Raw genomic sequence first — 13,381 nt, forward strand, 5'->3', positions numbered from 1 at the left:
GGACATCATACCATTATACGATCAAAATCCCTACCCTGGGGACAGACCTCACGATCAAACTCCCGTGGTTAGCCATCCCTGGGGCTTAACATTGCTAGGTGCATTGTTCGCCTTGAAATTATTTCCACGTGGATAAGTGAATGAAAGACATTTTTTGCCCCAGAAGTCATCCATCTTAAGCGACACAAAGCAATTGTGGGTAGCCTCTCTCATCGACACTCACCAATTCAAGTGCCCCGTTCCGATCGAAATATTGCGTCTAACCAGGAATTCTTAAATCATCCTTGTTGCCTAATGCCTCTATAATGCCTAATACTCCCTGTGATACCGCTCAGAACTAGCCTTTCTATTTTTGTTGAAGTCGGAACTACTTCATATCAACGGTAAACGGACAAGAAATTCTGGAATAATCCAAGAAAGTTAAGGGGGAAAGAGTTCAAGGGGGCATAATTTTAAAGGACCGTAAAGTGAACCTCAAACTCATATTAAAGGCGGCAAAACTGTCCGAAGACCCCGGGGTGGGGATTCATTACAAGAGGCTAATGGGTATGTGCCGCTGAAAGGGGGTCACACATTTTCGGGATTTCTGGAATAAGAAAATTCTGGTAAGCAGGGATTTAAAAATAGGAAGATCCGCCGTTCAAAAAATTGTTCGTGCTGTTGTTTTAATACTTAACAGTCGGCTCGGTACGGTACGTTCGTAAATATTTACGGCTAGCAAATGTACCAGAATGTTTGTACTGTAGGTGAAAAGTAAAGTGTTCTACATTCAATTTAACAAACGTGTCAATTCATTTAAGGATGACCTTCTTAAAAGGCTTTATAAGGTAGAGGCATAATCAGAAAGTGACTAAGATGACATTTGCTCAAAAGTGACTAAGATGGGGTCGATGATTGGCCACAGAATAGACTATAATGGGGTAGGCTTTACTGATTAGAGTGTAATGTGGTGTAGGGGTTCGGAGAGGCCAGCGGCAAATACCCAGCAAAAATTGACCCCCGGGCCAAAGAGTGTAAAGTGCAGGTTGCAGCTAAGTGTTTTATTGTAACTGATACAACCCAAACCTTTACAAAAAACTAACCTTAGGCTTAAACATTATTTTTTAGGCCTAATGTTAGGGTTAGTAAGGTTTTGGGTTGTTTCAGTTATGGTAAAACAGTGACCTGCAACCTGCAGTTTACACCGTCCAAAAACCGTCAAGCATTAGGCTGAGTAAAACCAAAAGCGATGGGCTTGAGCAAAGCAAACTACACCACTACAGAGCAGAGAAAAGAACTTAAGGGTTTATTCTGAAGTCTGGACCACATTACATTTTGCACTGTCGCCCACACATGGGAAGAATAGGAAAGACCTAAGGATTTCTTCCAGTCTCAGGGAATTGTCTCCTCATGTGTCCTAACCTTCATGCTGGCAAGCAAAGTAAGTACAAAAGTGCACCACCGCTGGATTATTTTTAATTTGTTTTCATTTTATAAGTTACGCTCCCGGGGGGGGGGGGGGGGGTACTCCCTTATAAGGGCTTAATGGGGACGTGTAGCCAGCCGGGGTATGTTTTTCGGGATTTTTGTCTTGAACAGGGTATCGAATCTATCATTTTTTGTCTTAATCAGGGTATCGATTCATCAATTTTTGTCTTAAACTGGGTTAAATGTCTTAAACAGGGTATCAAAAATCGGAATTCAGTCTTAAAATGGGTAGGAAAATCAGCGATATTTGTCTTAAACAGGGTCAGGGTATGAGGGGCTGTGCCACACCTCCCCACCCCCCCCGGAAGGAACAAAATAATTTCTCATGTATAACGTAACCCTTGAGAAAAAACTCACTTCTCAAAAAGGGCATGTACCCTTATACAAGAAATATTTAAAATTTCCAAAACTGAATAGGAAAATAAACGTTAAATAGGTTAAAGTAAAGGGATATTTCCACAAATCCAAGGATAGCATGTCCGTAAAAAAATTAACCGAGAGATTTAGAACCAGATTTACTGTAAACACCAGGCTTAAATTTGCATGGTGTGGTAAAAAAAAAAAGATCAAACATGCTTGGTTTCAACTCTTTTCTTGCCTGTAGACCTTCAGCTGTTGAGGACGCTCTGGGAAGAGTGAAATAAATTAGGGTAAAATAGAATTGCCATGGATTCATAAAAACAGAGAGAGAGAGAGAGAGAGAGAGCAAGCCCAAAAGAGGCAAATCCAGGGATAGTATCCCCTTTCCCCCATGAAAAAAAACAATAATTGAAATTTCTGTATTTTACAATTACAAATTAATTTATCTGATGCAACCTTAGAAATACATATCACAGAGACATTTACACAGGAGTGCTCTTACAGTACAACTGGGCCCTCCTTAAGTTCTTTTAACTCTGAGCATGCATACTTGGAACAAATTGCCCAGCAAATATTCATAAGATGTATTCTCAGTACAGTAGTCCTTATGGTCATCAAACTTGTTAGAAGTCCCTTCAGTTGGTAGACACCATCCAAGAGCCAACAGGGAATTAAGAGTCTTGGCTCTGGCTAGAGTATAACTGATATTCGTTGTCTTTAAAAATTTAAATGATTGCCCAATTGCAATGGTAACATTTTCAACCAAAATTATACACTAAAAATATTTTAAGATAACATCATCTGTTAAAACAATCTGTATCACTTCATCTTTAAACAATACATTTCAGTTACTGCATACCACAATAATAATCTGGGGTTACCGGTGATAGAAAATACATACTGAACACTTTGAGTCATATAACATCATGAAACATGTTAGAAATAATTTTGTTCTTACTACTTTCATTGTCATTTATGGCCATCTGGAGCAGTCATAAGCAGCTAGCTGTACTTAATTTGTGAAGTATTTTGCATAATGTGATCCATAATATTTCCTTTCTGATGTCATGTAATAAATATCAAGATTTATTGCTCAACAAATGGATGCAATGAGAACAAATATAAAGAAATATGAAACAAAAGTCACTCATAAAATGCAAACAAAAGTCATCCAAAGCTATTTACATGTTATTAAACTATACACAAATTATTAGTCATTACTTACTAATACAATAATAATAATAATAATAATAATAATAACAATAATAATAATTATTATTATTATTATTATTATTATCTAATAATATCAAACTTATAATCTTCATCATCGAAACGAAGGTATGCTCTCAAAATTATATCCTCTTTGTCCTTTAGTAGCTCTGTATATGTAAATAATGTGATAACCTGCAAGATAATAACAAGCAAACGAGTCACCTCAAACCAGTTTCATTGTTTAGAGGACATTTTAGTAAAGTACAGTCCCACCAACCTGTACCTAAAGCTGCAAAGCCCTCCCTCTTAAATAATATTAATTCCACTGGGATGGGAAAACACCCATGGCTGCTGGAGGAGTGAAGTGTTTTCTTATTTTTAATTTTTATTTAATTCATTAAATTATTAATTTACCTCAATTAATTATTATTTTTTGTCTATTGTTTTTCTCTAGCTACCGTTCATTACTCCATATATTTTTAGCACTTTTTACACTTTTGTACATATTTTATCACATTTCGGCGTTCGCCGCATTTTTATCTAGTTTTTACATATTTATGCTAATTCTTAAAACTTTTATTCTCACTTGAAAATGACCTCCGAGGGGTCGAAACGTCGTGACTTTTTATCGTTAGTTTTTATTACAAAATCTATATCTAAAAGACTTCTGATTAAGATTTCAAATACAATACACATGACTAAAAAGAAAAAAAACAACAATAACAAACACACACAAACATGGACATAAATAAGTACAAAAGCTTGAGGTGGAAAACTAATTATGGTAACATAATGAGTTTACACTAAACACTGAAAAGAAAAATTATCTCCTTTCTCTGCTATACCACAGGCCTTCAATTTGTAAACAGAAGTGAATTGTTGACACATGGTGTTTCTTGTTTTTCTTGCTCACTGAGCTTGAGGAAGAGGCAAAGACTAAAAGTTCTCTTATGCAGACATGGGGACATAAGGATGTGTCTGGATAAACATGGGTCAGGGACAAAAACAGGAGCAAAACTCTTTGAAAAAGCAAACTTTAAGATAGTCTGCACAGAGTAAGATTGTTAACATGAGATAGTGGTTTGTAACAAACGCCCTCCTCTGATTGTAAGAGTAAAGTGGAAACCCAACAAGGCTCACCTCGGAAAGAAAAACAGTAACATACGAAATGCAACAATCATTGAAAGTGGATAAGATCAGAAAAATGAATGGTTGTCCAACTATAAAAAATAATTATTGACTTACCACCAGGGAGAATGCAAATAACAGCACAAACAAAAAATATGATGCTCTTCATTTCTGGAAATTAGAAAAAAAAAACAATATTTAATATCATACACTATCGTGTGAAAAATTATACCAGATTCCTTTAAATCAACCAAACTGATTAAACATACGTCCATCTTCATCTATGGCTGCCAGGATAATTCCAGCTAAAAGAAAGGCTAAAGCAAACAAAGAAACATATATTATTTAATAAAACACCACAACACAAGGAACACTGCTTAAGGAATAAGACTAAAAAGAACGCTGAGTTACATGTAAGCCAATGAACCTGCTAGAATCACAATACGCTCTTAGGCGCACCAGGCGCTTTTCAGTTCCGAAATGCAAGACGAAAAGATGTATGAATAGTTTTATCATTAGAGCATCTATTAATTATTTATAATGTTCTATATTATTACTATTTTATTAGAATTATTTATTATTACATTTGAACGTATTTATAGATTTTGAAAATATGCAATTCAGCTTGTAAGCTGCAATATATTTTTATAATAAACTATCTATCACTATCTATCTATCTATCAGAATCATTGGTGGGAGTCAAGGTCTCTTAATAAGGTAATTCCTTAGTATTGCATTGCGCATCTCTACTGCGCACGATTTTCGCGTCATTAGCGCGCGCCCATGAGCATGTGCGCATACAAAACGTAAGAGATTTGTTCGCTCAAACTAAACCCGATAGCGAAATAAATGCTCCTTTTCTCTCAAACGAGCACGGTGACCCCCGATTTTTTTTCAGGTATTTGCTAGGAACAGTCTAATAAAGAACATATTTGAAGAAGAAAAAAAGTTTGACAGTAGAACATGAATTTTTTTGGACAACAGTTCCACACTGGGTGTATTTTATCCAAGGCAAGGACTTCAAGCTAACCACAGAACTGTCCCAAAAAGTGCACTATTCCCACAACCAGGGAATCAAAGTCGGCGTAAATGAAGCATTACTGCTTATGTAAATAAAAGAAGCTTTATTTTCAAAATAAAATTTTGTGTCTTTGAAGTAACCAAGACTTAATTCTGTATGAAGGTGATTCGAATTTTTAACGCGAAAATGATAAAAATACCCCATTTTACGAGCCTGCTGATGCGTAAACAAGCACAGTGACCCCATTTTTTTATTGCATTTTTTTAATGTTTATATCATGAATGTTAATTACGCCAAGTTTCCAACAAAGTTTGTTAGTAAAACAATTTCAAGGGAATTACCTTAAGGACGGTGCCTACTATTGTTATTGTGCATACATTCTGCGCATCTCGAGATACTAAGATTTCCTATGGGTAGTGCTTATTAAATACAGGGTTATTTTTGTGCGGTTCAAAACTATGCAGAGAAAGTAGAACTTAGCAAGTGCTCTTGGTATCCAAAAAGAAAATTGGGGGTAACCGCGCATTTTTCAGAAATAATTAAGCTTTAATTAGGAAAAGAATGCCATACATTGCTTTGTATTTAAAAGCTTTTTACAAATATTGTTAATTAATAATATATTATTTTCGAAAAATGTGTGGTTACCCCCAATTTTCTTTTTGGATTTTAATAACACTTATTAAGATCTGCTTTTTCCACATATTCAGTAAACCGCGCAAAAATCTTTAACCTAAGGTAAAAATCTTTGGGTTGTAAATCAAACATACCTATTCCAGACACAAATAATAAGAAAGCTGCTGTTACAGTCTTCCAGTTTTCTCTTATCCTGGGGTGCCTAAGCCAGCTGTGGCCAAACAAAAATACAATACATTAATCTTCTTTAACCCTAAAGTTCAGTCCTGAGAGCGAGACTTACAGATTTTACTCTTCCTAACAAAGACGATTTTACTCGCCAATGGGGGCTGCTTCAGGAATGAGCAGGTTTAATGTTATAACAACATTTAGGTCCACTCAAAACCTATGACCCCTTTAACCCATTGAGTCCTGAGAGTGACACTCACAGATTTAGAGCGAGTTTCAATCGAGTGTTGTAAAACCAAAACCAAAACCAAAGTAATTATTTTGATTTTCCACACATTTTGTTATTCTGGCATACAATATAATACTCACAAAAGTGTTTCCTTTTTCCAGCCACTGACATCTTCTTGAGAATCAAATTGCAATGAATGTGTTCTGAAAGAAAGGTGCATATCACACTAAAAAGTAAACAATTAACATTAAAGACTGCAATGCAGTGTAACGATCTACCGGTATGTGCATTACATTGGATTGATCAACACAAACAGTGATAAGCCTAAACATGATCAGCGCTCTAACTAGAAAATAGACTCAGACAGCTGTTTCGTGCTTGTTGCCCCTCGTCAGAGCGCCGCAGCTAATAAAAACATAAATTATGCACCTCAGTGACACTTTAACACCTATCTCACACAACTGTATGTGTCACTAGTCATTCTAGAGAGAGCTATTCATGAAAGGTTTGGCCGACTCTAGTTCCATTTTGAAGAGAATGCCTTTGTAAATGTTGTTTGATCTGTCCGAAAAGTGGTACATGTTTATGCATATCACTGTTTGCGTTGATCCAACCATAGTTACAGTGATCGATGCATAGATCATTACATGGCATTTCAGACTTTAGTGTTAAATGTTTGCTAAAAAAGTGCTAAGTGAAGCTATGATCCTTGCAGTTATGAACATAACTTTAGCAATATTGTGTAGAGAAGCCTGAAAAATTTTCCTGCCTGAGGCTTCTCAATCTTTTGCCTTGTCATGCAAATTACGTTTCCTCCGAAATATTGGAAGGAAAAATTGAATGGCAAACCAAAACAAACTCTATGAAGTAGGTTAGTGAACTTCACAGAAGTTGCTGTTTAGCACAGCTGAACGACCCTATATTTTGGCCTCAAGAAAAAGAAAATAGGAAGTCTGATGTCAACATTTTCTGGCAAGCATGCCTCTTGACCCTGCTACGAAAAAGGTCCTGTGGCCCTTCAGTTCTATCCCAACCTGTTTCCCCAAATTAACTTCCTGATAAAGGAAAGGAAAGGAAAGGAAAGGAACTTTATTTAAGTGTCTAGTCACTCTAGCGCTGGAGCACTAATGGGGGACACTGTAAACTGAAGTTAACAATTAATTTCAATAATCATATTGATATTCTGACACTCCTTTTTAAAGATAACTGGGATCAGGGTTCGTGCTGGATTTTGTCAATAAAATTCCAGGAGCATTCAAGGAGTCTTCAAGAACCAGAAATTGAGTTTTTAAGGAGTCTTTGTCAGAAGGTTTCTATGCCATACATCGAGTTTCAGTGTTTTCGTTGCTAAAAAAGCAAAAGCCTAGCTTCATATTCGTTCCCACATCCTGAAAGTTAAGTGCATGCACAGGCATTTTAATTTTTGGTTGTAATGTTTCCCCGATAGTCAACTTTGGGCTCAATTTTTTAAATGTCTCTTTAACTTAGCATGATGGAAAAATACAAGCTAGGAGTTTTCAAGAAGTTTTCCACAAAATCCTTTTTTTCAAGGGTTTTTCAAGTGCCCTTGAAGTCAGTCCAAAATTAAATTCCTGTGCTTTCAAGGACTTCAAGGAGTGGCAAAAACCCTGTGGGATTTTTTCTGACATGAAAAAAAAATTTTTTCAATTATTTATGAAAGAAACACAAACCCAATACTCTCAGTCTTCCTTCTTGGCTCAGATTTTTCTCCATCAAGATATGAATTTGAAGATGCTTGAAACTGAAAAAAGTAAATTTTCCAGCTAAGGATTCAAAGACGCTTTAACATAATATATGATTTTCATAGGTGGAATAGGCTTCTATGATAAATATCATTTGACTATAATACTTGAGAGAAAATACTTTGAGGATTGTTCCCAGGCATCCACCTGGAAAGATAATAATTTATTCAATATCAACATATGTCCAGGGGAGAAAATTGTTTCAAAGAATAATTTATCAAGCTGTAAATGTGTCTGACCTCTTGATATTTTATTGCTAATAAATAGGTTTTCAAAATGTACACTTGACATCTCATTTCTATGCCCACAGCTGGGTGGCCACAGGTCAATGTAGTTTCTTAAAACATGTGTATGTACATGTTCTTTGCTGAAGACAAGGTTTCTTTCATTGCACTTTTTGAAAAACACCCCTCTGTTTGTAAGGAAAAATGTAACTCACAAGAAGCTATCACAGCGCTGACTGTGACAAGGACCACTCGCTCGTTGCAAGCAAGGTCAGGCCGAAGCCCAGAAAGATCCACCACGGCAAGACCAAGGGTTGCCCCTGCATCAATACCTGTGGCACTTCTGCACCCATTAAGGCTCAGAGCTTCGCTGACAGCCTCCAGGAGAAACTTGCTGCCCAACCAACAACCAGCAACCCGGATGCCAAATGGTCTCACCTCCAAGATGCCATCTACGACTCAGTCATGGCTGCATTCGGCAAAAAAAGAACACAAGAATGCTGACTGGTTCAAGGCTTGCTGGGAAGAAATGCAGCCAGTCACGGAGGCCAAGAGGAAAGCGATGCTGGCTCATAAGCAGAACCCTTCCCCAAGCACACGCAACGCCCTTCGAGCAGCTAGGAGCAAGGCCCAGCAGACCGCCCGCCGCTGTGCCAACGAGTACTAGCAGATCAAACAAGAACTTAACCTATGGATTTCCTCATGTTTGTCATTGCCCATTTCATCCCTCCAAAGTAAAAACAATTTCCATCTCCTCTGACAACAACTTATCTCCTTTGAGGAGGTATATGTCCAGAAGCCATAATTCGTTTACGCAAGACGTAACGAATAAGAAAACAGCCTAGACACACGCAAATACAATTTGTACCTAATTTTGTAATATTTCGGACGTTTTTGGACATCGAAATAAGTTTTCGCCTTACATTTTCTTACAGTGACTTGAAATGTTTGCCCCCTGGCGATCCCAGAACCCTTTGCGTATAAACAGGGATCTGATTACTGGCAACTCATTCATTGTTCCTTGCCTTCATGGACCTCACCAAAGCTTTTGACTTGGTGAGCAGAAGCGGGTTCTTCAAGATCCTCCAGAAGATTGGCTGCCCTCCAAAGCTCCTGGCGATCATCACCTCCTTTCAACAGGACATGCAGAGTACAGTCTGCTTCAATGGGGCCACCTCCAATGCCCTCTTTAGGGAGTTGCAATAAAGTATGTACGTATGCCTTCCCAGTCAGCAGTGGAGTAAAGCAGGGCTGTGTCCTTGCTCCAACCCTGTTCGGGATTTTCTTCTTGATGCTGCTCCAGTATGCCTTTGTAGACTGTACAGAAGGTGTCTACATCCGGAAGAAGTCAGATGGCAAACTCTTCAACATCGCCAGACTCCGCACCAAAACCAAAGCTTATGTGGTGCTCACACGGGAGCTGCTGTTTCCAGACGACGCTGCTCTAACATCCCACAACAAGGAGGGCCTCCAACATCTCGTAGAAAAATATTGTCCCATGCCTGCAAGTAGTTTGGGCTAACGATCAGCCTCATGAAGACGAACATCCTGGCACAAGGTGCTGAGTTCCCCCTAGTCGTCACCATCGACAAAACGAGCTGGAGGTTGTGGACACCTTCACCTACTTGGGTTCCACCATGTCAAGCTTGACTTTGCTGGATGCTGAGATCAGCTGCAGGATCGCCAAAGCAGCTGCTGTCATGGCCAAACTCAACAAGCGAGTGTGGGGCAATGACATGTTGAGCAAAAGGACCAAGATGTGCGTCTACTAAGATTGCATCCTATCGACTCTCCTTTATGGCAGCAAGTCGTGGACAACCTATGGCAGACAAGAGCGGCAACTCAACGGATTCCACCTCTGCTGCCTTCGGTGCCTGCTGCACATCAGGTGGCAGGGCAGAGTCACCAACACCAAGGTCCTGGAGCGTGCAAGCTCACAGAGCATGCCATCACTGCTCATTAACCAACGCCTTCAATGGCTCGGCCATGCACATCGCATGGAGCCTGACTGCCTGCCAAGAGAAATCCTTCATGGAGAACTGTGAGAGGGCGTGGGTCGACTGCTGCTGCGCTAAAAGGACGTCATCAATCGAGACTTGCGACCTGCACTAATCGACACCAGTGCATGGGAGGACATCACCGAACACCGAGATACATGGCTGCAAAATGTCAAAATGGGGGTTTCAAAGGCGGAAGCGAAAGCTAGAGTCCAGGCTACATGCAAGAGAGCGGCGAGGAAAGAACCCGCAGCCTCTGCGCACGATTCCACAAGGCACGTCTGGGTCACCTGCAACAGAGACTGCCACTCCAGGATCGGGCTACACAGTCATACAAGATCCTGCCCAAATCCCCAGCGCTAACCATTGCCTCTTCGAGACGAGGATGCCACTATTATATTACTATTATTGTTCGGACTTCCGAGGAACAAGCTTTTGGTGGAATGCTTTTGAAGCCGTTCAAAAAACTCACAGCACATGTTTTACTGACTCTAAAAACATTGAGCTCTGCTCATTTTTTAAACAATAGATAAAATACTCCTTCTTGGTTTATTAAAGAGTACTTGGAAAAAGTAAAACTCAAAGTTATGGCAGCAAGACTGAGTCAGCCAACAACTTGTAGTAACATATTACTATCTTGGTAAGAGTCCTCACCCATTGGGAGCCAAGGAATATGGCTTAGGGACCTTTGTGTTCAGAATAACTACGATGTAGACTGGAAGGTTGCATACACAATTGATTTTAAATGTACGTCTTCTACCAAATTAAGAACCTTTCATTTTAAATTCTTACATCGGAGGATTGCTACAAATGATTTTCTGAAGAGAATGAACCTTGTACAATCAGATACATGTTGCCTTTGTGAACGAAAACAGAGACTACTACTCATCTTTTCCTGAGCTATTCCATAACAAAAGGTTTTTGGAAAGATGTTAAACAATATTATTGCTCTTTCAAATGTGCCTTGGGAATGATTTTGTTCACTCAGATCTTCATTGGGAATGATGGGGCTGTCAAACGTCCCAACTCATACAGCTATTGATCTTGTTCTTCTACTTGCACAATATCATCTTTATTCTTGCAAATTAGGTGGAGCCTCCCCTTGTATGTCAGCCTTCAATAGTAAACTTAACACAACTATTATTCAAATTGAAAAACAGATAGCTCTACGCAGTGACAGTTAAACAGCCTTAAATCTTGAAATGAGCTGACAGTCTCATAATGAATGCAAAACTATATGGGAAAGCGATAACTAATAACAACGACATCGATTGCACGTGTATCTGTCATACTTGGAAACAGCTTCGGAAAAATAATTAATTCAAACTTGCCACCATTTATTGGATAAAATTCCAAAAGTCACACCCAAAAGTAATTAGGGACTTTAATTCCTCCACCTCGTTTACGTTGTAAAATGCGGCCAAATTATCCTAAAACTAAATTTATACAAGCAGTTTCAGGGCAAAAATAGGGAATGAAAGGTTCACATTTGTAATGCTCATGTTGTCACCAGAACTTCAAATTTGGTGATTTCAGGTCGCCGTTATGCATAGTACTGCAAAAAGATGTGCTAAAATGTGCAAAGCAAGATTATTTTTCCTCTTTTAACCAATGATATTCTGACTTACTTTGTGGTGTTGTCAGAGCTGCATCATCATCATGTAGTCATTTCTTAAACTCCCTATTATCGCTGTTAATGTTGCTGCATTAAGTAAGGACGACATCAGGTAAAAACCTGATCTGATTTGAAATTTTCTTCATCTGGGGTTTATAATGAAAAATGGGTGACAAGCAAATTACTAAGAAAGTGTAATTGAAACAATTTTTACCAGAAAGAAATTTTCCCTTCAAAATAATAATGTATAGCTCACAGTGCTGTGTGACTTAAGGAAAAAACAACTGACATTTCGAGCATAATTGATTGCACTGACAGTCACGGTGGCAACTCGATCTTTGACGTTGTTTAATGAACCAAATTTTCATATCTTACTATCCCAGCAATGCAGCATAATGGTTTTAGAAACTTCATTTATTTAAACATATTTTGATTACTCCATCAAATTGCAGCCAAATTTTTAGCGCATTAATATTGGTCCCTAACTTCTTCCACAAACTGTTTCGTCGCTGGCGAATATCAAATTTAGGTTTCCTATCTGTGTTTTCAACCAGTCAACATCAGTTTTGGCACACTGATTTTGAAAAGCAAACTAGCACTGAAATGTTTTTTTTAATATGCAAAGAAATAAGTCACCAGGAGAGAGCTTCAGGAACCACACAAAAGAAGAAACATCAACTACATTATTAGGCTAATTTGAAAGTTATTGCTCTTTAAAATTAATGTTATCCTGATGTGCACACATGAAACTAGAAAAATTATAGTGTAGTTGGAGATATATAGCAGTTACGGAAAAAGGATTGAAAGAATTGAGCCTTTATTGATTAGTCCATAAAAATAGTAGCACTTTTTGAAGACAATAAATCTCAGTGCATTACTTTCAGATCCGATATGGCCGTTGAGTGCACGTGCGTGATCAAATGCAAATTCAACTTACTCCACGCCCACAAGTCGTTAGTCATAAATAAATAAAGAGCACTTCATACAGCTATACAAAAAAAGATACACAAGTGGCCAAACTCAGCGTTGAGTTATCAATGAAGAACATTTAAATGTCAATGAACCTAATACGTACTGTACTGCAATTCTAGTTCAATAAGAATGAAAATCGATCTTGGCCCAACCTTTAATTACCTTACTTCCAGACCATATATCTCCAAAGCCTAAATCTCTTTCTTCACTTACTTCCCCGCTCCTCTCAGAGGCTTGTTGTTCGTTATGCACTTGAACTTCTGGCTCGATAGGTCGCGGCACTCGCGATTTCGACTTTTTCTTATAACTTGTTCTTGTCCGTGTTGCTACATTAGAAACGTCTTCGCTGTCTTCGTCATCGGATCCGGAATCTACCAACTCATTTTTCTCACCATACTGTGCAGTGGAAGCCATGGGTATTTACAGTTCAGTTACGAGTACAATCCATGTTCCGAAACAATCAGATTCAATAAAAAATTCAAGTGTCACAAATTACAAAATTTAGCCTTTCGATCTTCATTTTGTTTTTAAGTAGCCTCGTTTTCGTGTTTACAGCATTATTGCCGAAAGAGGCCAGATCGAGGTAGCCTCA

General features: G+C 38.4%; 1 protein-coding gene across 5 annotated transcripts; it reads right to left on the reverse strand.

The window, feature by feature from the left end:
- Positions 1-2,249: 2,249 nt before the first annotated feature.
- LOC138047164 (uncharacterized) lies at positions 2,250-13,377 on the reverse strand. 5 transcript variants are annotated; one of them, XM_068893893.1, is made up of 8 exons: positions 12,952-13,329; positions 7,910-7,980; positions 6,359-6,421; positions 5,956-6,032; positions 4,437-4,484; positions 4,285-4,338; positions 3,126-3,231; positions 2,250-3,063 (listed from the first exon to the last, which is right to left on the reverse strand). In XM_068893893.1, the coding sequence occupies exons 1-7, from the start codon at positions 13,201-13,203 to the stop codon at positions 3,152-3,154; spliced, it is 645 nt and encodes a 214-aa protein (XP_068749994.1). In that variant the 5' UTR covers positions 13,204-13,329; the 3' UTR covers positions 2,250-3,063; positions 3,126-3,151. The 5 variants fall into 5 exon arrangements, with proteins under 5 accessions (XP_068749994.1, XP_068749995.1, XP_068749996.1 ...); XM_068893894.1 differs by having other exon boundaries at positions 2,250-3,066; XM_068893895.1 differs by having other exon boundaries at positions 2,250-3,069.
- Between the last annotated feature and the right edge of the window lie 4 nt (positions 13,378-13,381).

This window comes from Montipora capricornis, chromosome 4, assembly GCF_036669925.1.
Source record: "Montipora capricornis isolate CH-2021 chromosome 4, ASM3666992v2, whole genome shotgun sequence".
In the NCBI taxonomy this organism is placed as follows: domain Eukaryota; kingdom Metazoa; phylum Cnidaria; class Anthozoa; order Scleractinia; family Acroporidae; genus Montipora; species Montipora capricornis.

Bases quoted from the DNA above. Each gene is read 5' to 3' on its own strand.
- LOC138047164 (XM_068893893.1), bottom strand. From the start codon at position 13,203: ATGGCTTCCACTGCACAGTATGGTGAGAAAAATGAGTTGGTAGATTCC. The intron at 4,485-5,955 runs GTATGTTTGATT...TGTTTGCTTTAG, and splicing joins ATTATTTGTGTCTGGAATAG to CCTTTCTTTTAGCTGGAATT. The intron at 4,339-4,436 runs GTATGTTTAATC...TCTAATTTCCAG, and splicing joins AGCCATAGATGAAGATGGAC to AAATGAAGAGCATCATATTT.